We start from the raw sequence: 26,193 nt of genomic DNA, 5'->3' as shown, positions 1-26,193 counted from the left end.
TTCCTATGCGTGTATGTCAGTTTGGACATCAACACACTTTTAAGTGTCCCTAACTTTAAACTGAGGAAAATGTGCATGTATCTCTGTCAAGCACCTTCAAGCCTCAGACACCCACTGCCACTGAGCTCTGACGAAGCCCAGATGCTGAGCTGCTGAGGAGGGAAAGTGAGACCGCTTTCTCGACACTGAACCTGAGCTGAATATGCAGACTCCCCCAGATCTGGTCTGAGGTTTGAGACAGCATATGTTTTCTTCTTCAAAACAGAAGCAATGAAAATAAGAATAATGTTATTAAGCAAAGATATACAGATCCTGAAACTAAATTTTTTTTAAAATTCAAGTCAACAGGGATGAAAAGGTTCTTCTTCACAAGTATGAACTGAAGGTTCACACTTCACTTTTTTAAACTACTCTCAAAAAATGATCACAATCATAGTCTCACACTCCAAGTATGAAATGGATTAAATGTCACCAATACAACTCCGTAACAAGAGGGTTGATAGTGACCCTGCTGAAGTAGCCATCCTTTAAGAGAAAAGTATACTACAGAACAGAGACAGGACCCATGTGATCCTAGTGGACCTCATTCACTCAAGAAAAATATCTTCTAAGCAAAGTCTACACCAAATCCTGGGACTAAAAGAATGAGTAAGACACAACCTCAGCCCTAAAGAAGATTACACTCTAACAGGAAGAAGGACATACACACAGTTACTCTAATTGTGAGAGAAGAGAGAAGTGAGAGGGAAGAGAAGGCAACAGTGGTATCATGTTATCTAGGTGAAAAAGTCGAAGAAAGGATTCCCAGCTTTCTAGAGAAACAATTTAAATGGAAACTGACTCCGAGAGGGGAAAATTTTTTAAAAAAAGTCAAGAATGCCCTCACTACAAATCTAAGACAGAATAATAAAGATGAGTTTACAAAATTTAAACAAAGTTTTCAACTCTCTGAATCCCCTGGTAAGGATGAGTCTGGAGTTCTGTTTCTGTTTACTTTCTAAAAACCTAAAACATCTACATGAAGAGCCGTGCTTGGCTTTGAATTTTCCAGTATTAAAATTCTGAAAAGCTCAAAAATTGTGCTAAGGAGACAAGATCCTCCAAATTCGTAACAGGAAACATGGCATTTTCCCAGATTATTCTCTGGCTTCAATGAAGAGAGAGAATGGGGACCACACTGCAGCAGCAGGATTTATAAATATGAATTACAGGATGAGATGATTTTCCAAACATCTGTCAGAAGCTAATCTGATCCAAGAGTAAAGGGGGCGGGGGTGGGGGGTGGGGAAGAGAGACTCAGAGGAAAGCCAAACAGACTAATGTGTGGAAATTTTGTGGATTTTGGTGGGTTGATGGCCTCTTGGGCATTGCATGCCCACTCTACAATGATAAATACCCAAAGTCTGTACAATAATATACTTTATACCATTCAGAGCACTTATGTATGTACCCTCATTTGACCTTAACAATGCACATAGTAGATATCTCTAAGTAAATATAAAGAAAGTGACATGGTACTTTGACATGCTCTGTGAAGTAGGAAGAAACCTAAAGACACCACGTAGCATAGTTGTCAAGAGGCTTTTGAATAAATCAGACCTGGTTTCAAATCATTGTTCTGCTACTTACTAAGTCAGGCTATGGTTTTCCCAGTAGTCATGTATGGATGAGAGCTGGACTATAAAGAAAGCTGAGTGCCAAAGAACTGAGGCTTCTGAACTGTGGTGTTGGAGAAGACCCTTGAGAGTACCTTGGATTGCAAAGACATCCAACCAGTCCATCCTAAAGGAGATCAATCCTGAGTGTTCATTGGAAGGACTGATGCTGAAGCTGAAACTCCAATACTTCGGCCACCTGATGCGATGAACTGACTCATTGGAAGAGACCCTAATGCTGGGAAAGATTGAAGGCGGGAGGAGAAGGGGATGACAGAGGATGAGATGGTTGGACAGCATCACCAACTCGATGGACATGGGTTGGGTAAACTCTGGGAGTTGGTGGTGGACAGGGAGGCCTGGCGTGCTGCGATTCATGGGGTCTCAAAGAGTCAGACACAACTGAGCAACTGAACTGAACTAATCCTGGATCAGTAGTTGAACATTTCCTTCTAGGATACTGTATCTATAGAATGATGATAACTACCTCAAGGAGCTGTTATACAGATCAAATAAAACATGAAAAGTACATAGGATAGTGTCTGACATATAGTAGGTACTCAGTAGAAACTAGCAATGATAGTTTGCAAAAGTTCCATGTCCACCTGAGTAATACTGTTATTAGGATACCACAACAGCTCAAATAATTCAGAAACAAGATTTCACCCTGGACTTAAACTGAGCTCAGATACCTAGAGGTTTTATTAACAAAGTTATTAATTATTAACTGTTATTAAAGTTATTTAATTTAATTAAAGTTATTCATTAGAAACAGTCCCTTAGGATCTGTCTGGTCTGTTTCTTGTATTTCATAATCTGCTTGAGGGGGCAGGGTGGGGACAGAGCTCTTCAAGGAAAACTGAATAAAATGTGTATAAGAATGAGCTATTTTTTGCGATCCTCCAACCTTTATTTGATGACATACTGAGAGATCTGGGTAGAAATTATACCATATCCCTTTCTCTGTTGTTAAAATACAGGCAGTACTTGACACACTTAATCCCCACTCCTGAAATGTTCTGCTCGAGTACCATGTGGGACGTGCTTTGGAAACAAGTTAGCATCCATGAATTTGACCAGCAAGAGGAAATAGCCATCTTTTTAATTTCTCAGTTCTCTAAAGTTAACTAGACAAAAATCTCTTTTCAAAGTTTCAGCATCTTCAGTTTGAAAACAAAAATACTAATACTTTGCCCACCTGAGTTGTTATAAGTTAAAGACAGTATCTTTAACAGCATTTAATCACAAATAAAAGGATGGAAGAAACCTCAAAAAGCACTTAAAAGAAGAAAATCATCTATTCATCACTTTTACACAGGTGTCATGGTATAAAGAAGAAGAGCATACCTAGAAAGACAGAGATCTATGTTCTGATCCTGGTTCTGCCACTAACTCATCCTGATTTCCTGGTCACTCATTTATTCCCCAAATACTTACTGTTAGCTGCTAGATGCCTGCAGCTGCTACTACTACTAAAACTTCTAATAGTAGTCGCTCTGCCTTCCCTACAGAATAATTTATAGAGTTATGAAAGTATGTAATGATTTACATTACTTTTGATATTATTATAGCTATGTCTACGTTACCACCTAAAGCATGAAACTACTCTCCATGTCAAGTTCAAGAGGCTCTCTAAGCCTTAGTTTCTTTATCTATGAGATAAGAGCGCTGAGTTAAATAAGCCTAATATTCCCTCCAGCATTAATCAGCTGATAAGAATTTTTTTAGTTTGGAAATGAGGAACCTAAAACTAAGAGAGGTTAAGTGATCTGGTCCAGGATACACAGTAGCAGAACAAAACTGGGATTAGAAATAAGGTTTTCTACTTAGTAAAAGTATCATGCCTTGACCAGTATAAAATAAGGAATTTCCATTTGTACAGGCTCTGAAACTTGCTATTGTCCCTAAATCTTCAAACTCAGTTGGACTATGTACTTGAGATGATCAACTCATGTGGTTGCATTTGTGAAATTAATCACCAAATTGTTATTTCAATCTCCTGAGCGTGTTTTACTCCAAAAAGATTTGATCCTTTTTATTTGGATTCTTGTTATCCAGTCACTCAGTCGTGTCAGATTCCTTATGACCCCACGGAATGCTGCACGCCAGGTTTCCCTGTCCTTCACTATCTCCTGGAGTTTGCTCAATTCTCCTGTTTCAATTTTTTTTTCCCATTAAAATGAGAATGCACTGCCATCTACTGGACTCTGAAGACATTGCTGCTACAGTTTTTTGTCAGAACAAGAACTCTTAACAATTTAAAGCTTTTTATACTTTATCAATAACATAATAGTCATTACGACAATATAAGTTATATAAAAATAAAACTCCAAAAGTTGAGGCTAGGGATAAGGTAGGGTAAGAGAGGAAAAATACTATCCCTTTGAGATTTTTAATCTCAATTATTGCTATGACAGTTCTAAATATAGCAAGCATTCACCTGCATTTGTTAACAAAGTGAGCCCCTCCTACATGCTAGGCACTGTTCAAGGGACACAACTGCTGACAGAGTGGTTAAGTATTAGAGATGCAATCCCTCTTTTCATATGGTTTAGAGACTACTGAGGAGTGGTGTCCATACTGAACTTTCCTCATGTGCCAGGCTCATAATATACATTATCACCTTTAATATTCAAAATAATTTATGATGAGGAAGACATTGTTATCTCCATTTACAGACAAAACAACAAACTCAGAGATGACTCAGTTTGCCCAAAATCTCCCTCATGGGTAAGCAGAAGTAGTGCCTGGAATTCAGCTCACATCAATCTGACTCCAACACCCATATTCTTAACCCCTAAGAGTGTCCATTCACCCAAGAAGCTGTCAGCATTCTTCCAAAAAGAAAAGTTGTTGTCAAAAAGAAATTCAGATAATGATAACTTTACATATCTGTATTAAAGGTAAAACTCCTGCACAGGGATCTGAAAAGTCTCCAGCTTACTGGATCAAGAGCTGGCCCAACAGCCTCTCATTCCCCATGCTCCTCCAACTGCCCTCCCAGTAGCAAAATCCACCTGGGAAAGATCTCTCCCAGTCACCTAGCCTGATTCACCAACCTCTTCCTAAGGTTCTCTTCAAATTAGTTACTTTTCTGCTATAACTGTGTTAAGATCCAAACAACTGACATCAAAAATAATTTTTCAAACTAAATCTATTTGTAAACTGGAGCTCTTCTGGAAAAAAATGCTACTTTATCTCAGGTAAAAGAATAAATGTTGGTGAGTCTGCACCTAACATTTCCGCATCCCAGAGTACTTAGTTTAACGATGGGCATATAGTAGGTACTTGATATTTGCTGACAGAAAAAAATCATGAATCATGTTTATAACTAAAAATAGATTTTTTATTACCATTTATTCAATTATTTTTTTAATTTATTTTTATTAGTTGGAGGCTAATTACTTTACAATATTGTAGTGGTTTTTGTCATCCATTGACATGAATCAGCCATGGATTTACAAGTATTCCCCATCCCGATCCCCCCTCCCACCTCCCTCTCCACCAGATTCCTCTGGGTCTTCCCAGTGCACCAGCCCCAAGCACTTGTCTCACGCATCCAGCCTGGGCTGGTGATCTGTTTCACCCTAGATAATATACATGTTTCGATGCTGTTCTCTCGAAACATCCCACCCTCGCCTTCTCCCACAGAGTCCAAAAGTCTGTTCTGTATTTCTGTGTCTCTTTTTCTGTTTTTGCATATAGGGTTATTGTTACCATCTTTCTAAATTCTATATATATGCATTAGTATCCTGTATTGGTCTTTATCTTTCTGGCTTACTTCACTCTGTATAAGGGGCTCCAGTTTCATCCATCTCATTAGAACTGATTCAAATGCATTCTTTTTAACGGCTGAGTAATATTCCATGGTGTATATGTACCACAGCTTCCTTATCCATTCATCTGCTGATGGGCATCTAGGTTGCTTCTATGTCCTGGCTATTATAAATAGTGCTGCAATGAACATTGGGGTGCACGTGTCTCTTTCAGATCTGGTTTCCTCGGTGTGTATGCCCAGAAGTGGGATTGCTGGGTCATATGGCAGTTCTATTTCCAGTTTTTTAAGAAATCTCCACACTGTTTTCCATAGCAGCTGTACTAGTTTGCATTCCCACCAACAGTGTAAGAGGGTTCCCTTTTCTCCACACCCTCTCCAGCATTTATTGCTTGTAGACTTTTGGATAGCAGCCATCCTGACTAGCGTGTAATGGTACCTCATTGTGGTTTTGATTTGCATTTCTCTGATGATGAGTGATGTTGAGAGTCTTTTCATGTGTTTGTTAGCCATCTGTATGTCTTCTTTGGAGAAATGTCTGTTTAGTTCTTTGGCCCATTTTTTGATTGGGTCATTTATTTTTCTGGAATTGAGCTGCAAGAGTTGCTTGTATATTTTTGAGATTAATCCTTTGTCTTTGCTTCATTTGCTATTATTTTCTCCCAGTCTGAGGGCTGTCTTTTCACCTTGCTTATAGTTTCCTTTGTTGTGCAAAAGCTTTTAAGTTTCATTAGGTCCCATTTGTTTATTTTTGCTTTTATTTCCAATATTCTGGGAGGTGGGTCATAGAGGATCCTGCTGTGATTTATGTCAGAGAGTGTTTTGCCTATGTTCTCCTCTAGGAGTTTTATAGTTTCTGATCTTACATTTAGATCTTTAATCCATTTTGAGTTTATTTTTGTGTATGGTGTTAGAAGTGTTCTAGTTTCATTCTTTTACAAGTGGTTGACCAGTTTTCCCAGCACCACTTGTTAAAGAGGTGTCTTTTTTCCATTTATATTCTTGCCTCCTTTGTCAAAGATAAGGTGTCCATAGGTTCGTGGATTTATCTCTGGGCTTTCTATTCTGTTCCATTGATCTATATTTCTGTCTTTGTGCCAGTACCATACTGTCTTGATGACTGTGGCTTTGTAGTAGAGTCTGAAGTCAGGCAGGTTGATTCCTCCAATTCCATTCTTCTTTCTCAAGATTACTTTGGCTATTCGAGGTTTTTTGTATTTCCATACAAATTGTGAAATTATTTGTTATAGTTCTGTGAAAAATACCGTTGGTAGCTTGATAGGGATTGCATTGAATCTATAGATTGCTTTGGGTAGTATAGCCATTTTGACAATATTGATTCTTCCAATCCATGAACACGGTATATTTCTCCATCTGTTTGTGTCCGTATTCAATTATTTTTTGTCTGCACTGCTGTTCAATATGTAAGAGTTTACATTTGTAAGCCAAATAAATGAAACTTTACTACACAAAATTAACAAGGTGTCACTCCCTAATAATGCCAGCAGAAGTTACTGAATGAAGGATTCAGACCCACAGTATAGTAAATTAGTCAATATATTAGTCAAAGATTTTCAAATATATTAAATAGTTTCCAAACACATCCCTGGAAGTGAGACTGAATACTCATCCAATGCAGTAAAAAGCTGAAAGATTTACTAGATTCCTAACAACTCAACAGAAATGTGTAAATCCTTTTTGAGAAGCAGATAAACAAAGAGGCAAAAGTTTTGAGCAAATAAACTTCAACTTTTAAACCATAGTGGCTGAAGATACTTTAACGTGGACAGAGGAAGAATTAACAGCAACATAATCATCAGATGTGTTTCTGGTTACAGCTAATGTAAAAAACCAGGAATGCTGAAGAACTGGTCAACCAAAACTTTAGTCACTATTTTAAAAGTTGCTTTAAAACATGCTTCCTTGTGATAGCTTCACAAGTAACCTTTCATCTTCCATACAGAACATACATTCTTAAAGTCTTGCTGCCTTAGAATATTTTAATCCTTTATGAAATATTTCAACTACAGATATTCTATCCATATTCAGTGACTGTGGTTACAAGTATATTTGGACTTATTTCTATCACTGTACCACATGCTTCTGTTTACTATTTGTTTTTTGTTTTCCTTTTCTGACTCCTATCAAGTTGACAAAGTTTGCTACTCCTTATATTCCCTTTTTTCTCTCTGTCAATTAAAAATCTATGTTGTTTCTAGTATTTAGTAGGTATCTTTAAATTTTTACCATGCACACTTAACCACAAGCTATTATAAGAAATTTTAAACTTGTTTAAAATCTCTAGCCTCCTCTGGAACAAATCAATGAGTCTTATTCTTCAAACAGCCTCCCTCACCTTATTATTGTTGTCTAGAGCAAACAGAGTCCTCAAACTCTCTGTGGAGAAGGGTCAGTTGCTTTTCCTTCAATCCCCTGTGAACTGATACTTTAATAAAATACAATAATAAAGGCACAATGATGTCAAATGGCTATAAAAGTTTAAAAACATTTACTTTCACTTTTTTTATACTTGGCTTACCACAGACTGGTGACAGTTCTAGACTAGCTCTGGTCCACTCTGAACAACAGTGGTGATTTGTTTTATCATTTATGGTATAAATTAGTTCTTGTGTGCTTTTTGGTTTGTCAGTAGTTAGCCAAATTCACTAGTGTTTTACCACTTTTATACACCTTGCTATAACTTGCTGCTACATCCCATATCTTCCTTTTGGGATCAATTCTTTATCTACAACATTCAGTATAGACAGAAGCAGTAAACTTTTAGTCTTCGGATACTTAAAATTGTCTTTCTTTCACCCTCACTCTTTACTGAATGTTTACCAGAAACAGAATTGTACTTTAACAGTTAACAGCACTTTGAAGATACATTTCTTCTTGAATCTACTGTTGCTGATGAAAAGTCTGCTGTCAGTCTAATTTGTAGGTAATATTTCCTTTCTCTCTATGAGCTTTTAAGATTTTCCCTTTTAAAATTATCCTTAAAGATGAGTGGTGTCCCTAAGATATCTTTTTTCAGCCTCCTTTTGTAATGTGGAGAGCCCTATCTCAGCTTCTATGCTCATTTAGTGTTCATTTTGCCCAAAGAAGCCCATCTTTCAGCTAATTATATTAAATGCTTCTGCCCACTTCTTTGTGCTTCTATTCCACTGCTGTTTCAGAGATGTTTATTATCTTGCTTTTTGTTTGTTTTAGCAAAGAATGTGTCTCTAAACTTCTCTGATTTCATCAATCACTGTCTTTCGTTTGGTTCAAAATCAAACCAAAACAAAAACCTCTCTTTCTTTAGCCTGAGATTCCACAAGAGATTTCACTCCCTTTTCCTCATCCATCTCTCACCCTTCCTTCTCTGCCACCTTTTACAACATCTCCTCCCATATTTAGTCTTTAAAAGTGGGAGTCCCTCAGGCCCATTACTAAGTCCCTTTTTTCTCACTAAGTACTGCTTATCCTTGGTCTATCTTCTCTGAACTCATGATTTCAGTAACTATTTGCCATTGTTGTATCTCACTATTTATATCTCTATCTTGCTTCTCTCCTCTGAACTCCAGATTCATATAATCCAAATGTCTCCTTTAAAACCTATATAGGGCTATCTTGAGGTATTCTCAAAGTCTATATGATCAAATCTCAACTCACGATCTGCCTCCAACAAAGCTGGTCTTTCTCCAGTTCCTTAGTTCTCTCAGCGCCTGGTACTTTTATCCATCTGGTTATTTCATCTAAGCCAGAAACCCAAAAGTCATCCTTAACACCTTCTTTTTTCCTCTATCCTTTACCCTAAATTCAAACCAAGTCCTAACAATTTTACCTCCTAAAACTTTCCTAAATCTATCTGCTATTCTACCATAACCCTGTTCCAAAGTATCAAATCTCTTACCTGATACATTTAGAAGTAAGATCCTTCTTCCTGTCTTCCCACATACATCCTTGCCTCTTCTAAAATCAGTCCTTACAGCAGCCAGAGTAAAATTATTAAAACATAAATCTAATTATACCTCTGCCATGGTAAAAATCCTTCAACACACTTCACTGATCTTAGGATAAAACCTTTTAAAAGGTGCTAGTATGTGGTCCCTGACTACCTTTCCAGCCACATTTGGTATCATTTTCCCTTATTACCCAGACCTTCCTTCAGTCCCTTAAGACTCAACACTTCCTCTAGCATTTCATGGCCTTCCAACATTACCCTCCTCTACTCAGAATGCTCTCTCTATTCAGCTCTCACTCTCTCCACATTGCTCACTTCCATTCATTCTCAGGATTGCAACCTTAAAAGTCAAGTCCCAAAGACCTTTCTTGAGCCACTAAAGTAGGTAAGATCATCACACACTTTTATAGCACTTGCCACCATTTATGTTTATATAGTTACCTTAGGTTACTTTACCAGTGTGTTTCTCCTCCATACACTCTATGACAGCAGGGAAATCTGTCTGCTCACCATTGTACCCTTAGCACTTAGAGCACAGTAGCTGATGTATAGCAGGGGCTCAATAAATAGCCACTGAATGAACGGAGCATTCTAGCAATAGCATTTCAGATCATCAAGAATGAGGAAACAACATGACCACTAAGGAAATCATGTAGAAAACTCATTTCACTGATTTGTGGCTAAAATTAAATAGGATAAAAAACATGAATCACCTCACATGGTAGCACAGAGAGCAGGCACTTAGTAAAAATAAATTCCTTCTCCTTTCTCTAATCACCTTTAAATACAGAGACAGCAAAGACTACAATATAACTGACTACAATATAACTTGCCTCAGGATTCTTAAATTCATTCAAAGTTGTAACAGATATCTGAAATATTTAACGAAATTGTATTACATTTAATCAAAAGCCACTATTCTTCTTTAACCCCTAAAGGATTGTTAGAAAACAGCCAGTTGAGATTTTCTTTTAGAAAAATTAATATAATATGGATTTAGAAAAGATGTATGGGTGCAGTTACGATATGAGTTTTCACCCTAAGCCACACTAAACAACAAACTTACACCAAAAATATGATTCTATTTACACAGAGCTTTTTGCCTGATGTAGCAATGCACACCTGCACTAACAAAACTCACAGTATCATGCAAATCCTCTTACCTTATGTTCAAATGGAGCACCATAATAGCCATCATTCAGCCCAAAGATTATTTCATTCTGGTTGCGGGCATGAATCTGAGAGAGGAGGAAAATACATTATTAGTTCATCTCATTCCAATCAAGTTTTAATGTGATTAGAAAATGACAGGACCTACTTCAATGTTGAAAAATAATTGGCTATGTCTAACAAGCCAGCAGAAAACAAACTGCATATCATAAGACAAGGTAATCAATTTAGAGTTTCCTGTTTTAGTTAAAGTTCTCACAAAATCATCACATGAGATCACAGGCACCATCATTCACACACATTTTCCACAAACACTTCTTGAGGTTGTTACAGACAGCAAATTCCTTAAGCACAGGGGATTAAGAGGCATACTATACATTCTTTAATCTCAAAGAAAACACAATCCAGGACTTCCCTGGTGGTCCAGTGATTAAAAATCCGCCTGCAATGCAGAAGACATGGGTTCAATTCCTGGTCTGGAAAAATTCCATATGCCTTGGGGCAAGTAAGCCCATGCACCACAACTACTAAATCCCATGCACCCTAGAGTCCGTGCTCTATAATAAGAAAAGCCATCCCAATGAGAAACCCAAGCACCGTAACGTAATATAGAGTAGCCCCAATCACCGCTGCAACTAGAAAAAGCCCATGCAAGCAACAAAGACCCAATGCAGTCAAAAATAAATAAAATTTTTAAAAAATAACAGTTCAATTAGTCTGTCAATGCTTTAAAAAAAATAAAGTCCCAGAAAAAACATAAAAGGTTAGTATTATTTTTTATCTTCAAAAAGATAGTCTAAAGATAATATCCAGTCCCCAAAACCTTTAAAAGTCTACTAATTATATTCTACCAACTACTCTTTCAAATACAACTGATTTGAGCTTCAGTCAGTGTTACTTCAAATTAAACTTCATCTAAAAAGTGGAGTAATAAAACTTTCAAAATTGAAGAAATAAGAATTTTTAAAAACTCAAATTTCATAAAGACTCATAGACTGATAAAGTCTATAAAAACAAACTTGATTACTTGATCAAAAAGAGTTGTGGCTAAAATGTTTTTTAATTGCGTTTGCAATGAGGAATTAAAGTGAGGGTTCAAGTGGGGGAAAGAACAAAGACTACCAGAACAGAACATTTCATCTTTTCTTTCTCTAGCTAGAGATACAAAGGCCAAAGTCAGCAGCAGAAAATTCCTGTGAACATTTACCTGACTTCCATACCCACCATATCTGTTACTAAAGCCGAATTAATCACATGCTTCCTGTTAACCTATATCTTTACTCAACTGAATACAATGATACCAAAAGATGGACCTGCCATAATAAACTTATGATGAAAACTATAAACCAATTTTAAGAAGTGTCCCATTTTACGACAGAAAAGGAGAAAGCACTATGAAATCAGTTTCAAGATTAGCAGAAACACAAAAATTTTACAAACATAAAATATTTTATACATATATATATACCTCGAGAGGAAACAGATTAAAATCATATGCATTAAAATATTAACAATGGTTGATTTGACCAAATACTTCATACACAAAAAAAGAAGGTGGAGGATTGAGAACAAATGTACATTTTCTTAATGTAAAACATCATTTCATCATTAGGGAAATCAAAATTAGGATGAGATACCATCAGAATGGCAAAAATTAAGAAGACTGACAATAAGCCCTTACAAAAGTAAGGAACTTTCATACATTGCTGATGGGGATGCAGAATGATAGTCATTTTGGAAAAAGTTTCACGGTTTCTTACAAATTTCAACACAGCTCTTACCATTAGACCCAGAACTTCCATTTATTCAAGAGAAATGAAAACTTATATCAACACAAAGACTTATATTTAATTATTCACAGCAGCATTATTCACTGTAGTGGTGGTTACTTACTGCATACATTTGTCAAACGCATTGAAATGTATACATTAAAAGGACAAATTTTATTGTATGTAAATTTTAGCTCAAAAAACCCTAATTTGTAAAAAAATTTCATTCAAAAGTCATTGATTCCCTGAACCTATGCAGGCTTGTCTAAATACCTCATAAACGTATTCCCGTAGCTCTCTTTGCAGGTATTTATCTATCATTAGTTTACCAGGTCCTAAGAACCTTATCTTATTCATCTCTGGATCACTGACACTAAGAACAATGCCTGTCAGAAAGCAGATGAGCAATCAATAAACCTAAGTGATTCTGGCTATTGACCTAACACAGCTTAGCCTCGCTTTCCTCTAAAAATCTGTAACTCTATTATATCTGACTTTTAGTAGTATGTTGTTGTATCTATTTCATAGGTGACTTTAAGTGTCTAACTGGCTTAGAAAAATGTTTTCCCTTTCTCTTGTTCTCTGCCATACCAACTTTGTAAGAGGATACATGAAAGTTAACTCTCCGAAAGTAGGGTAAGTTAGACCTAAGTACATTTGGGTATTTTAAGAAGACAACCAACTAAGGAATGTATGAACTCAAAAACATGATGAAGGCCATCTTCTCTGGCCAAAAAAAGACTTTGACAGAAGCCTATAGCTCTGCAACTCTAATGCTAAGAAGCACCACCCCATACAAAATGTAAACAAGTGCTTAGTATCATTGTGCATAGGGTCTATGCACAAACAGCCAACTACAGCATGTAGGAAGACAGAAAGAGAATGTGCCCCAGTGCCTTTAGCCAGGCTAAAGGCAACAAGCATTTGGGACTAAAAGAATGACCCTAAGCCAAAGTCATTACTTCGTGAGTTTTAATTAAGATCAGTCCTAAAAGAGAAGAAAAAAATATAAAAATAAAACAGAATTTGGAGCAGGTTAGAATTTAGTAAAGGAAAATATTTATTGCATGCATTGTTCTGGTCTCTATCCAAGAACACAAAATAAACTATGGTGTGCAAAATAAGGGCAGAGTTGTCTTGTTGTTTTTTTTTTTTTTTTAATCTGAAAAATATATATAGAGAACTGTCTAAAAGAAATATACCAGATGGTATATACTGAATAAATATTAAGAAATATGAAGGATGTTCGCAGATATGACTAACATTTTAGCATTGCCTTTGTCAGTAGTACCACAGGTATAACAAAATAGAAGTGGCATTTATTCCAATGTGGGATGGGTGGTTACCAAGGACTGCATGTATACAGCAGTGTAGTACAGCAGAAAGAGAATGAATTTTTAAGTCAGCCAGACCTCATATAAATTCCAGCTCCACCTATCAGTGTGATCTTCATCAGTTTCTTAAACTCTCTGAGGCTCAATTTTCCCATCAGGAAACTATGGGCAATAATATCAACTTTCACAAGGTTGTCATAAACATTAATTGCAGTTACTTATGTCTGGGAATGGCAAACAGGTTTCATTTCATATGCAATTCTGGCATATTGCTAGGTGCATTCTGGAACACCGTGTTAGAAAAGACCACACAGTTACTTCTGAGCTCAGATAGCTCAGTCAGCTGCATCAGTCACAGGGAATGGGTAGCAGTAGATAAGCCAGGCATTTGTCATCCCTGTGTTCAACAAATAGTATTTTTTGGAAAAAAATTATTTTTGGAAAAACCCTACTCTGCTGGTCATAAGAGAGGTGTTTATTTTCAACTTATTTTTCAGATTCTAGGGGAAATATCCAGCATGACAGAAGAAGCAGAGTACTATAAGAAATTCTTTCCTACTGCCCACCCCACTCAAAATCCTCTTAAATTAGCAGCTTAAAGCAGTTCTTCATAAATGTTTCCAGTTATTTTTTAAACTTCTCAATGACTCAAATTTCTGTAATTAAGTAAACAATCATAAAAGGTCTCTCTTTATTAACAGGAAACAGAATCTGACAATTCAACAAAAAAACCTAGATGGTTTCTTTGGGTAGGACAACTACTTGAACCTGCAGTCTAAAATTACCTGCTGACCCAGGTATTTCAGCCCATCCAAACAGACTTTCCATTCAATCAACAGCTGGTAGACGTCCTCCTTTCCACCCCATATCTTCACCACAAAACAAGACACAGATGTATCCAGACGGTCTGGCATTATTCCAAAATCAAGACTCCGCCATGTTGGATTCTGTTAATGGAAATGAAAACATGCTTTAGGAAGACCCTAAATGTTTACAGTTATTTCAGTTAGGTTGTATATCATTTTGTTTTTTAACCAAAAGAACTCATATATTACATTGCAAACTTAAGTAAACTAATAAGACATTCCAATTAACATGAAGAGAGTGATACTGACACTTTTTAATTTCTCTGCTTATTTATTATAGTCACTAGAAGGAGCATATATTCTAGTCTCTAATTAACATGGCTTCCAATGGTAAGCCATTTATTTATTCCACACAATACACAATCATTAAGAAATAACATATAAACAAGCCCTCAAAGTACCTCCAACCTATTGCTGGATTTGAAGGACTCTTTAAATAATTACACAGTTTCATGGAAAGTCCAATATTCAAAAGATTACAAAGTGGCACAGGAGGGATTAATAAACTATGAAGGAACGGGGGAAAGAGGGCATGCAGGCCATGAAGTTTAGCTTTTACAGGACAAATAATATTTCACCAGGTTGAAATAGGGAATTTCCCAGCAAAATAAGGGCTCAGAGGTGTGAAATAGCACAATGTGGTCAAGTAACCAAGGCAACTGCTAGAACACACAACAGAAAGGTGGCAGGATGCAAAGCTGGAGAGATCAGCGGGAGACTTCATGCTGAGGGGGTAGTTTACTGTGTACAAGATGTGGGGACATTGAGAGGTTTTAAGGTTAAGAATGACAAGGTCAACTTTATGCTCCAAAAGAAGTTTGTTTTCCATTTAGACAGTTGAAACATTCTCTGAAAAGGGAAAAAATTAAGGGACTTTAATATTATCAATAGACATGAACTACAATGCATCAATTACTTATTTTCAATTATTTCCCTACTTTTTAAAAATTCTTTTTTTAATTTTTATGTGGAGGATAATTGCTTTACAAAATCGTATTAGTTTATGCCACACATCAACATGAAACAGCCAGAGGTACACACATGTCCCCTCCCACCTCCCACACCAACCCACCCCTCTCTAGGTTACCACTGAGCACTGGGTTTGAGCTCCCTGTGTCATATAGCAAATTCTCACTATCTATTTTACATATGGTAGCGTTTCAATGTTACTCTTTCAATTCATCCCTCCCTCTCCCTCCCCCACTGTGTTCACAAGTCTATTTTCTATGCCTGTGTCTCCACTGCTCTCCTGCAAATAGGTTCATCAGTACCATCTTTCTATACATATATGCATTAATATAGGATATCTATTTTTCTCTTTCTGATTTATCTCACTATGTGTAATAGGCTCTAGGTTCATCCACCTCATTAGAACTAACTCAGATGTGTTCCTTTTTATGACTGAATAATATTCAATTGTATTATTGTATAGATGTACCACAACTTCCTTATCCATTCATCTGCTGATGGACGTCTAGGTTGCTTCCATGTCCTAGCTACTGTAAATAGTGCTGCAATGAACACTGGGGTAACGTGTCTTTTTAAAGAATCCACCTGCAATGCAGGAGATCCTGGTTCAATTCCTGGGTCAGGAATATCCCCTAGAGAATGGATATGCTACCCACTCCAATATTCTTGGGCTTCCCAGGTGGCTCAGATGGTAAAGAATCCACCTGCAATGCAGGAGACCTGGGTTCAATCCCTGGGTTGGGAAGATCCCCTGGAGGAGGGCATGGCAACCCACTCCAGTGTTCTTGCCTGGAGAATCCCCATGGGCAGAGGAGCCTGGCGGGCTGCAGTCCACAGGGTCGCAAACAGTTGGACACAACTAAACAACTAACTGCACAGCACAGGGTATATGCCCAGCAGCGGGACTGCTGGGTCATACAGTAGTTTTATCCCTAGTTTTTTTTAAGGAATCTCCACACTGTTCTCCATAGTGGCTGTATCAATTTACTTTCCCTCTAACAATGCAAGAGGGTTCCCTTTGTCCATACACCCTTCAGCATTTATTGTTTGTAGATTTTTTGATGATGGCCATTCTGACCTGTATGAGGTAATATCTCACCGTAGTTTTGATTTGCTATTTCCCCTACTTTAAATGTTAGGGCTCTCATTACTGAACATAACTCTAATTAATCTCATTAAATTATCAACTTTCATAATATATAAATCAGTAAATCAAAAAGCCCTCATATAAGGGTAACTGATCTTTGCTTGGTGAGTTTTTTTCCTGACCAAAGTGGTGAGGGGACCAGAGCAGTATCTTTGATTTAGGGGATATATTGATGTATGTGTTTTTGTGAATTTAACTGCTGACATTTCAGGAGAGGGAACATGACTTCTAGCTTCATGGTGCTTATGTCTGATCTTTTTCACTTGTATGTATTTTGCTTGTATATTTTTATGTTTTGATTTCCCTGTACTAAAATAAAAGCTCTGACAGACAGGAACACTGCCCAATTTGTTTACCACAAGATCCCCAAAGTTTGACAAGTACCTGTTATGTGCTCAATAAATATTTGCTGAATGAGTGAGTGAATGCCCACTTAACCAAAATGGACGTTTGAGGACACCAAAAGATTATCAATAAATAGCATGATGATCACACAATAAGCTCACCGTGCAAAACAGTTTTATACAGATTCCACAGCACCCATGAATTTCAACCTAAGATCACCAGAACTCCATTCTGATATGACCCGCACCCCATCTCTATCCCACCAAAATTGTTTTAGCAACCCTGCTAAATAGGGGTAGTGGGCTTAGTCACTCAATGTGTCCAACTCTGTGATCCCATGGACTACAGCCTGCCAGGCTCCTCTGTGGGGATTCTCCAGGCAAGAATCCTGGAGTGGGTTGCCATGCCCTCCTCCAGGGGACCTTCCCAACCCAGGGACTGAACCCAGGTCTCCTGCATTACAGGCAGTTTCTTTATCATCTGAGCCATCAGGGAAGGCCAAGAACACTGGAGTGGGCAGCCTATCCCTTCTCCAGAGAATCTTCCCGACCCAGGAATCAAATTGGGGTCTCCTTCATTGCAGGCAGATTCTTTACCAGCTGAGCTACCAGGGAAGCCCAAATAGGGGTAGAATTTCATTTAAATATGGAGATGAACATTAAGGTCTAGGAATAAGTAGGCAGACCTGTACTACAAGAAAACGCTAAAGAAAATTCTTTACACTGAAGAAAAATGACACCAGACAGAAACTTGGCTCTCTAAGCAGGCATAAAAAGCAATGGTAAAGAGTGAGTAAATATAAAAGACTATCTATTTTTCTTATTTTATTTATATCATATATGACTGTTTAAAGTAAAAGCTATAACTGTATAAAGAGTTTTATAACATATGTATAGATTCATATATACAAACGTAATAGCACAAATTAGAGAAGGTAGAAAACTAGAACTATTCTGTTGCAAGGTTCTCCTGTTTACATGAAGTAGTTAAAAGTACATACGGCAATCCTAAAGTAATGATTTAAAAATTAATGCAAAGAAGCACAGCTAAAAAGACAAGGCAAGAATGTAAAACAACATGAAAAAATATATATTCTATGATTATTTCATTTATATGAAGTTCTAAAACAAGTAAAACAAATCTGTGGTGACAAATGATTTCCTCTTGTGGGGAGATGGCTTTCTGGGCACAGGAAAACTTTCTGGAATGATAGGAAATGTATATATCTTGACAAGGTATGTATGCACTTACCAAAACTCAGCAAACAAAACAGTTAAAATTTGTGCATTTCACTGAATATGACTTTTACTTAAGGAAACAAGACACTGAACTCCAAAGTATAGGTTTGCTTCTTACAGTGCTAAGGATCAGTAATTCTGAGGCCACTTTTTGTGAATTCTAAGCATGAGCAAAGATGTTGAGGTCAGTGGAAGTCAGGTTTTTCACTGTCAGAGAATGAACTGACAAATGAATTGGGAGTTCAGCTGGACTGAAATCGGAGATATTGGTATGAATGCATGGTTTTTAAAAGACAGAGCAATAGAAATATTGTGTGTGCGTGTGTGTGTGCGTGTGTGTGTCATTTCCTAGCTCAGTCCCTTAAGAAAGGCTAGAAGTAATGAGCACACTAGTAACAATGAGCATGCTCAGATCTTGCTGTCTGTTCCGCAATCTCAATAAAAGAGAACCAAGGGTTCCTTGGGGAGAAAACGGATTCCAGAGCTACGGCAGGAAGGGTACAACACGAGTCTGGAATATCTTAAGCCAGAATGTCAGGAAGTACTCAATGATGTGAACATATCAAAAGGATATAGCAATCAATTTACAGGGCTCTCACTAACCAAATGCGGGATAATGTTAAGCATCAAAATAAATTATAGTTATAGATTAACCCACTGAATAAAATAAGATTCATTGAGTCCATAATGATACAGATTAATAATTAATTAAATGGGAGAGAAAGTTAAATTGCCAACTAGTAAATAATAAAAGGAGAGATGGAAATTAGAAAATCACCAATGGATGCTAAAACTGGTAAGCAAACAGTTGATGAGAAGCAGGATATATAAAAAGTCTCAAAGTTTCTCCCTCACAAATCACTTATTAATTATAAATGGAAAAATTATAACTTCTCAGTGGAGAAACCTGGCAGGAATTACCTTAATCAAGTGACAAGTTGGGACAAGCCAGCAACAGGTGCCTCTTAAAGCACTGAAAAGAATACAGCACTACCGGTATAGTTTTCCTGCCAAAAATGCAAAACCTGAATCTAGTCATGAGGAAACATCCAACAAACTGAAAGAGTGTACAAAATAACTGGTCTGTATGGTTTTAAACTGAGGGACTGGTTCCAAATTGAGAAAGGAGTAGGTCAAGGTTGTATACTGTCACCTTGCTTATTTAATTTATATGCAGAGTACATCATGCAAAATGCCAAAGTGGATGAAGCACAAGCCGGAATCAACACTGCAGGGAGAAGTATCAATAACCCCAGATATGCAGATGACACCACCCTGTGGCAGAAACCAAAGAACTAAAGAGCCTCTTGATGAAAGTGAAAGTGAGTGAAAAAGCTGGCTTAAAACTCAACATTCAAAAAACTAAGATTAAGATCATGGCATCTGGTCCTATCACTTCATGACAAATAGATGAGGAAACAATGGAAACAATGAGAGACTTTATTTTCTTGGGCTCCAAAATCACTGTGGATGGTGACTGCAGCCATGAAATTAAAAGACGCCTGCTCCTTGGAAGAAAAGCTATAACAAACCTAGACAAAATGTTAAAAAGCAGAGACATTACTTTAACAACAAAGGTCCAACAATAATCAAAGCTATGATTTTTCCAGTAGTTGTGTACGGATCTGGAGAGTTGGATCATAAGGAAAGCTGAGCACTGAAGAACTGATGCTTTTGCACTTTGTTGTTGAAGAATCTTGAGAGTCCCTTGGACTGCAAGGAGATTAAACCAATCAATCCTAAAGGGAATCAATCCTGAATATTCATTGGAAGACTGATGGTGAAGCTGAAGCTCCAATACTTTGGCCACCTGATGCACAGAACTGACTCGTTGGAAAAGACCCAGATGGTGGAAAAGACTGAAGGCAGGAGGAGAAAGGGATGACAGAGGATAAGATGGTTGGGTGGACATCCAATTCAAAGGACATGAGTCTGAGCAAGCTCCAGGAGTTGGTGATGGACAGGGAAGCCTGGCGTGCTGCAGTCCATGGGGTCGCAAAGAGACGGACACAACTGTGCAACTGAACTGATGGTTTTAAATGCTGAAGTCAGAACACCCCCGAAAAGGCTAAAGAATTGTCCAAACTGAAGAATAAAGCAACGTGACAATTAAAGACAAAGTGATTCTAGATTGAGTCTTAGAGAGTTGACAACACCTGAATAAGGACTAGGAATCAATTGGTGGAAACCTAAATTGGTATAGCCACTTGGAAAACACTATGGAAGTAACTCAAAAAATTTACAATAGAACTACCTTATGATCCAGTAATCCCTCTTCTGGGTAGATACTCAAAGGAAATGAAAGTGTCTTAGAGATAGAAGCGCTCCCGTGTTCACTGCAGCATTATTCACAATAGCCAAATACATATACAACCGAAGTGACAATCAATAGATGAATGATAAAGAAAATGTAATGCATATGTGTGGAACATTATTCAGCCTTAAAAAGGAAATCCTGCCATTTGCAAAAGCATGGATGAATCTGAAGGACAGTATGACAAGGGAAATAAGTCAGAAACAGAAAGTGAAATACTGCATGATATCACTTACACGTAGAATCTAAAAGTCAAACTCATAAAAAACAGGTGTATAATGGTGGCTGCCAAGGGTTGAAGGTTGGGCAAAATGGGGAGATGTTGGCCAAAGAGTATAAGGGTACAAAGTTTCAGTTTTGCAAGATGACATCATCTTGGAAATCAAATGTACAACATGGTGAGTAAAGTTAATAACCCTATATTGTATACTTGAAATTTGCTAAGAGAGCACTAAGCATTCTCACTACCAAAAAAAACCCAACACAGTTAACTATGGGAGGTAATAGATATATTAATCAGTTTGATTTTGGTCATTATTTTACTACATATATATAGGTATATATATGTATAGATAATATATATATACCTGTATATATAGATATATGTATATGTGTATACACACACACACACACATATGTGTAGATAAACCAAAACGTCATGCTGCATATCTTAATACACACAATTTTTGTCAACTATACCTGGGGGATAGAGGATGAAGGACTGTGCTTAACTGTACTGTGTCAATGTTATACTCTCCTGATTTTAGTCATTTTAATGTAATTATATAAGAGATTGTCCTTGTTTGTAGGAAATATATGCTGAAGTATTTGATACCAGTAAATCTTTCTTTGAAGGTAGTCAATTATTTTAAGAAGCCAAAGTTATGCTTAGATAAATTTATTGAAAACATAGGCAATAAAGAAAGACAAAAGTACTTTGAGTAAAACATGATGAGTAACTACGAAATGGCAAGAATCAGATTTCACACATGACCCAAGGAATGAATGGAAGGCAACCATCCATTTGTGATAATGGCAAGCTAGAAGGTCCTCCCACTGAAAACAATTAAAAATGCTGGCTAAAATATAACCACCATCATCACTAAAGATTTTCCAAGCCAAAAAGGAAAGCTAGAACCCGAAGAAATAAACGTAAATCTAAAGGACTTTTTTCCCTTAAAGGAATTTGCCAACGTATATAAACCTGAGGCATTTGTTTGGGCAGTCTTAAAGAGAGACAGGAACATAATTCAAAGGCCAGATCCAGGTCTCACTCAGGTCTACGAGAAGTCCTCCGCATTGAGCTCGAACAACAAAAAGGCTATATACTCACAGGCATGAGCAGAACAACAGAGGAGAGTAGAATTCAACAAACCAACTGCACAAAACCGGAGATAATCAAAAAAGGAAACACGAAAAAAAAAAGACTACTTGAACTATAAAATGAGATTGAATAGATCTCATAAACATAATTTAAAAATAAAAAAAGCCAAATCCTTGCACAGAATGTATTTATTTTCAATTGACACTAACTGGCACTGTTTCTCCAGAGTAGGCACTTCATAAAAATATAAATTCAGGAAAAAGAATATCAAAATGGACAATAAGCACTGGAAGAGGTGATCAATTAGAATAATACATGAGGAAATGTAAATTAAAATCACAATATACTACCACTAGCCCACCAGAATGGCTCAAATTTTCAAAACAAACAATAACAAGTTTGGGCAAGAATGTGGAGCAACTAAACACTGCACACTGCTGGCATGGATATGACCGGAACAAGGAACTTTGGGAAACTAGCTGGCAGTACCTACTGAAGCTGAAAACAGCCTATGATCCAGCACTTAGCTCCACTCTTATGTAGATACCTAACAGAAATAGATACACATACTTGCCAAAGGACATGTACATACAGAATTAATAAACAATTTGTATGAATCTCACTAATATGCTAAGCAAAAGAGCACATGCCATATAAAAGTTCAATAGCAAGCAGGACTAATCTAGAAGTCAGGATAGTGGTGGTCCTTGGAAGGAGGTAGTAACTAGCGGGAGAACACAAAATAATGCTGTTGTTCTTGATCTGGTTACATGGATCTGTTCCCTGTGAAAAGTCACCAGGCTGTTATTTCTGCCCTTTACTGTAATGTGTGCTGTATCGCAATACAAAGTAATAAGACAAAAATGTTCAAAGATTCAATAATGGAAAAAATACAGCATCTTACAAGGAGGTATCTACAGAGATAAAAACAAAGGCATCTCTTCATGATGTCATTTGGGGCCCTAAAGCCTGAAGACAGGAGTTGGAGGATTAACCATCTGAAAAGACAGCTATTTACTCCCCCACTATGTGTAAGGTCATCTCTCAACTAAACTCCATGTGCTCTGGAATATGAAATAGCGTAATTTCAAATTCTCAGCAGAAAAAGCATGAAATAACCACCCCTTTCCAAAGTGAAAAAAAAAAAAAGACCTGGTGAATGTCTGGCCCGTAAATATGAAGGGCCATATTTAAGGGGTGGGATGATGGGCACAGGTGTGATGGGCACCAAGAATACTTCATTCTAAAACTAATTAAAAGTCTTTGGAAAGGAGAGGAGTCTTTTGAAGTTGTTTCTGTGGCTGAATAGATGACCTGAACCAACATTTTAAACCAACAGAACATTAATACAGCAGAACTACTGTCATTACAATCTTCTCATTACAATGACCTTCCTTTATAATTTTATAGAATAGCTGCCAGACAATGACCAAATATTCCTGAGCTAGTCCACTCAGATACAGATATGGTCTGCCACATATTAAAGACTCCACTGCCCAATAATGTTACTATAAAGATCTAGATGATTTTCTACATTTAACCTATACATATAAGCCCATTGTCTAGATGGAACAAATTATTCAAGTACTAACATCATTTAAGGACCTATATCTTATTCACTGAAAGTATAGTGGCAGAATATTAGGATATTTATAGCTTTGAAAAGTTCACTTCCAGGAGAATCTAAAATAATTATTTATTCCCTGGGCAATTTTTCTAAAACACTGCTCAACTGATATTTATTAAAGGAACACATATATAGAAAAGTTTCACAAAACACAAACAAGTTGTCACCATTTTATCACTCAAAACCAAACATACGGTCACAAGAAACACAACTAAGGTTTCATAAAAGCTGTTTCAACTTCCCCAAAACATACCTAACTCTCAGGAATGGCATACTAAATTCATAAGCAGTAATTACTCCCCATTCTGTTCTTTTCCTCTATTTCTTTGCAATGATCACTGAGGAAGGCTTTCTTATCTCTCCTGGCTATTCTTTGGAACTCTGCATTCAAATGGGAATATTTTTCCTTTTCTCCTTTGCTTTTCTCTTCTCTTCTTTTCACAGCCATTTGTAATGCCTTCTCAGACAACCATTTTGCCTTTTTGCATTTCTTTTCCATGGGGGTGGTCTTGATCCCTGTCTCCTGTACAATGTCAGGAACCTCTGTCCATAGTTCATCAGGCTCTCTGTCTATCAGATCTAGTCCCTTAAATCTATTCCTCACTTCCACGGTACTGTCATAAGGGATTTGATTTAGGTCATACCTGAGTGGTCTAGTGGTCTTCCCTGACCTGCCTCTTGAGAAAACTGTATGCAGGTCAGGAAGCAACAGTTAGAACTGGACATGGAACAACAGACTGGTTCCAAATAGGAAAAGGAGTACGTCAAGGCTGTATATTGTCACCCTGCTTATTTAACTTATATGCAGAGTACATCATGAGAAACGCTGGCCTGGAAGAAGTACAAGCTGGAATCAAGACTGCCGGGAGAAATATCAATAATCTCAGATATGCAGATGACACCACCCTTATGGCAGAAAGTGAAGAGGAACTAAAAAGCCTCTTGATGAAAGTGAAAGAGGAGAGTGAAAAAGTTGGCTTAAAGCTCAACATTCAGAAAACTAAGATCATGGCATCTGGTTCCACCACTTCATGGGAAATAGATGGGGAGACAGTGGAAACAGCGTCAGACTTTATTTTGGGGGGCTCCAAAATCACTGCAGATGGTGACTGCAGCCATCAAATTAAAAGACGCTTACTCCTTGGAAGGAAAATTATGACCAACCTAGATAGCATATTAAAAAGCAGAGACATTACTTTGCCAACAAAGGTCCGTCTGGTCAAGGCTATGGTTTTTCCAGTGGTCATGTATGGATGTAAGAGTTGGGCTGTGAAGAAAGCTTGAGTGCCAAAAAATTGATGCTTTTGAACTATGGTGTTGGAGAAGACTCTTGAGAGTCTCTTGGACTGCAGACAGATCCAAACAATCCATCCTAAAGGAGATCAGTCCTGGGTGTTCATTGGAAGGACTGATGCTGAAGCTGAAACTCCAGTACTTTGGCCACCTCATGCGAAGAGTTGACTCGTTGGAAAAGACCCTGATGCTGGGAGGGATTGGGGGCAGGAGAAGAAGGGGACGACAGAGGATGAGATGGCTGGATGGCATCACTGACTCGATGGGCATGAGTCTGAATAAACTCCGGGAGTTGGTGATGGACAGGAAGGCCTGGCGTGCCGTGATTCATGGGGTCGCAAAGAGTCGGACACGACTGAGCGACTGAACTGAACGGAACTGAATTATTCCCCAGCCCAAAACTCTCTCTCCTTTGTCTCATTCACCTTTATTCATCCTTCATGTCTCAACTTAGGAATTCCTTATTGTGAGAAGCCTCTCCTAATCACCCTCACCAAACTAAAGATAAATGACATTCCTAGATGTTCCCAAAGAATCCTGTTCCCCTGGTCTTATAACTGCATGATGATGAAGTTTAACACAAAGTAACGTAAGATGGCTAAGCAAGAGGATCCCACTCCCTTCTCTCTCTCTCTATCGCGTGCGCACACGCGCACAAAGATGAAATGTTAATTCAGTTCAACTAGAACATACACTTCTGTGACAACCCCTCAGGCCAGTAACTCATAAAAAGTATTTATATTGTCCAGTCAATTTTTTCCCAAAGATTTAAAAATATCTCAGGCAGTCTCAATTCAAACAGAAGTTTTGGTTCTGATAACTCGGTCACATGCTTTCCCTAAAAGCACATGCTCTAGAACTTTGTTTATTCAATTCTAAGGCCTATCACTGACCTCTGTTAGACCTCTAGAAGACATTTAACCAGTAGAAGGGAATGTGATCTAAGGGGGGCAGCACAAGGCTGTGAAAGAGATGGACTTTCAAACACACAGAAACTAGCTATCACGCTTCTTCTGCCACCATGAGATTTTCAATTTTCTAATAAAAAAAGAAAAACTTCTTTTTTGTAAAAAATAAAATATGCAATAATTAACTTGATAATTGTTAAAGATGGTGCACATGGGTTCACTGGGCTTCCCTGATAGCTTAGTTGGTAAAGAATTGGCCTGCAATGCAGGAAACCCCGGTTCAATTCCTGGGTCAGGCAGATCCACTGAAGAAGGGATAGGCTACCCACTCTAGTATTCTTAGGCTTCCCTTGTGGCTCAGCTGGTAAAGAATCCACCCACGATTTGGAAGACCTGGGTTTGATCCTTGGGTTGGGAAGATCCCCTAGAGAAGAGAAAAGCTACCCACTCCAGTGTTCTGGCCTGGAGAATTCCATGGACTGTATAGTCCATGGGGTCTCAAAGAGTTGG

At 37.6% G+C, this 26,193-nt stretch overlaps 1 protein-coding gene across 4 annotated transcripts in view; it reads right to left on the bottom strand.

The window, feature by feature from the left end:
* Nucleotides 1-26,193, bottom strand: part of UVRAG (UV radiation resistance associated) — a 314,400-nt gene that overhangs the window by 243,651 nt on the left and 44,556 nt on the right. For all 4 annotated transcript variants that reach the window (XM_043482966.1, XM_043482964.1, XM_043482965.1 and 1 more), the window contains 2 exons: nucleotides 14,438-14,599; nucleotides 10,543-10,617 (listed from right to left, as the gene is read on the bottom strand). In XM_043482966.1, the coding sequence (XP_043338901.1) occupies nucleotides 10,543-10,617; nucleotides 14,438-14,599 (237 nt within the window). The remainder of the gene's footprint in view (nucleotides 1-10,542; nucleotides 10,618-14,437; nucleotides 14,600-26,193) is intronic.

This window comes from Cervus canadensis, chromosome 11, assembly GCF_019320065.1.
Source record: "Cervus canadensis isolate Bull #8, Minnesota chromosome 11, ASM1932006v1, whole genome shotgun sequence".
Lineage (NCBI taxonomy): Eukaryota > Metazoa > Chordata > Mammalia > Artiodactyla > Cervidae > Cervus > Cervus canadensis.
The sequence above is the reverse complement of the archived record's forward strand: the minus strand, read 5'-3'. Positions and strand labels throughout refer to the sequence as shown.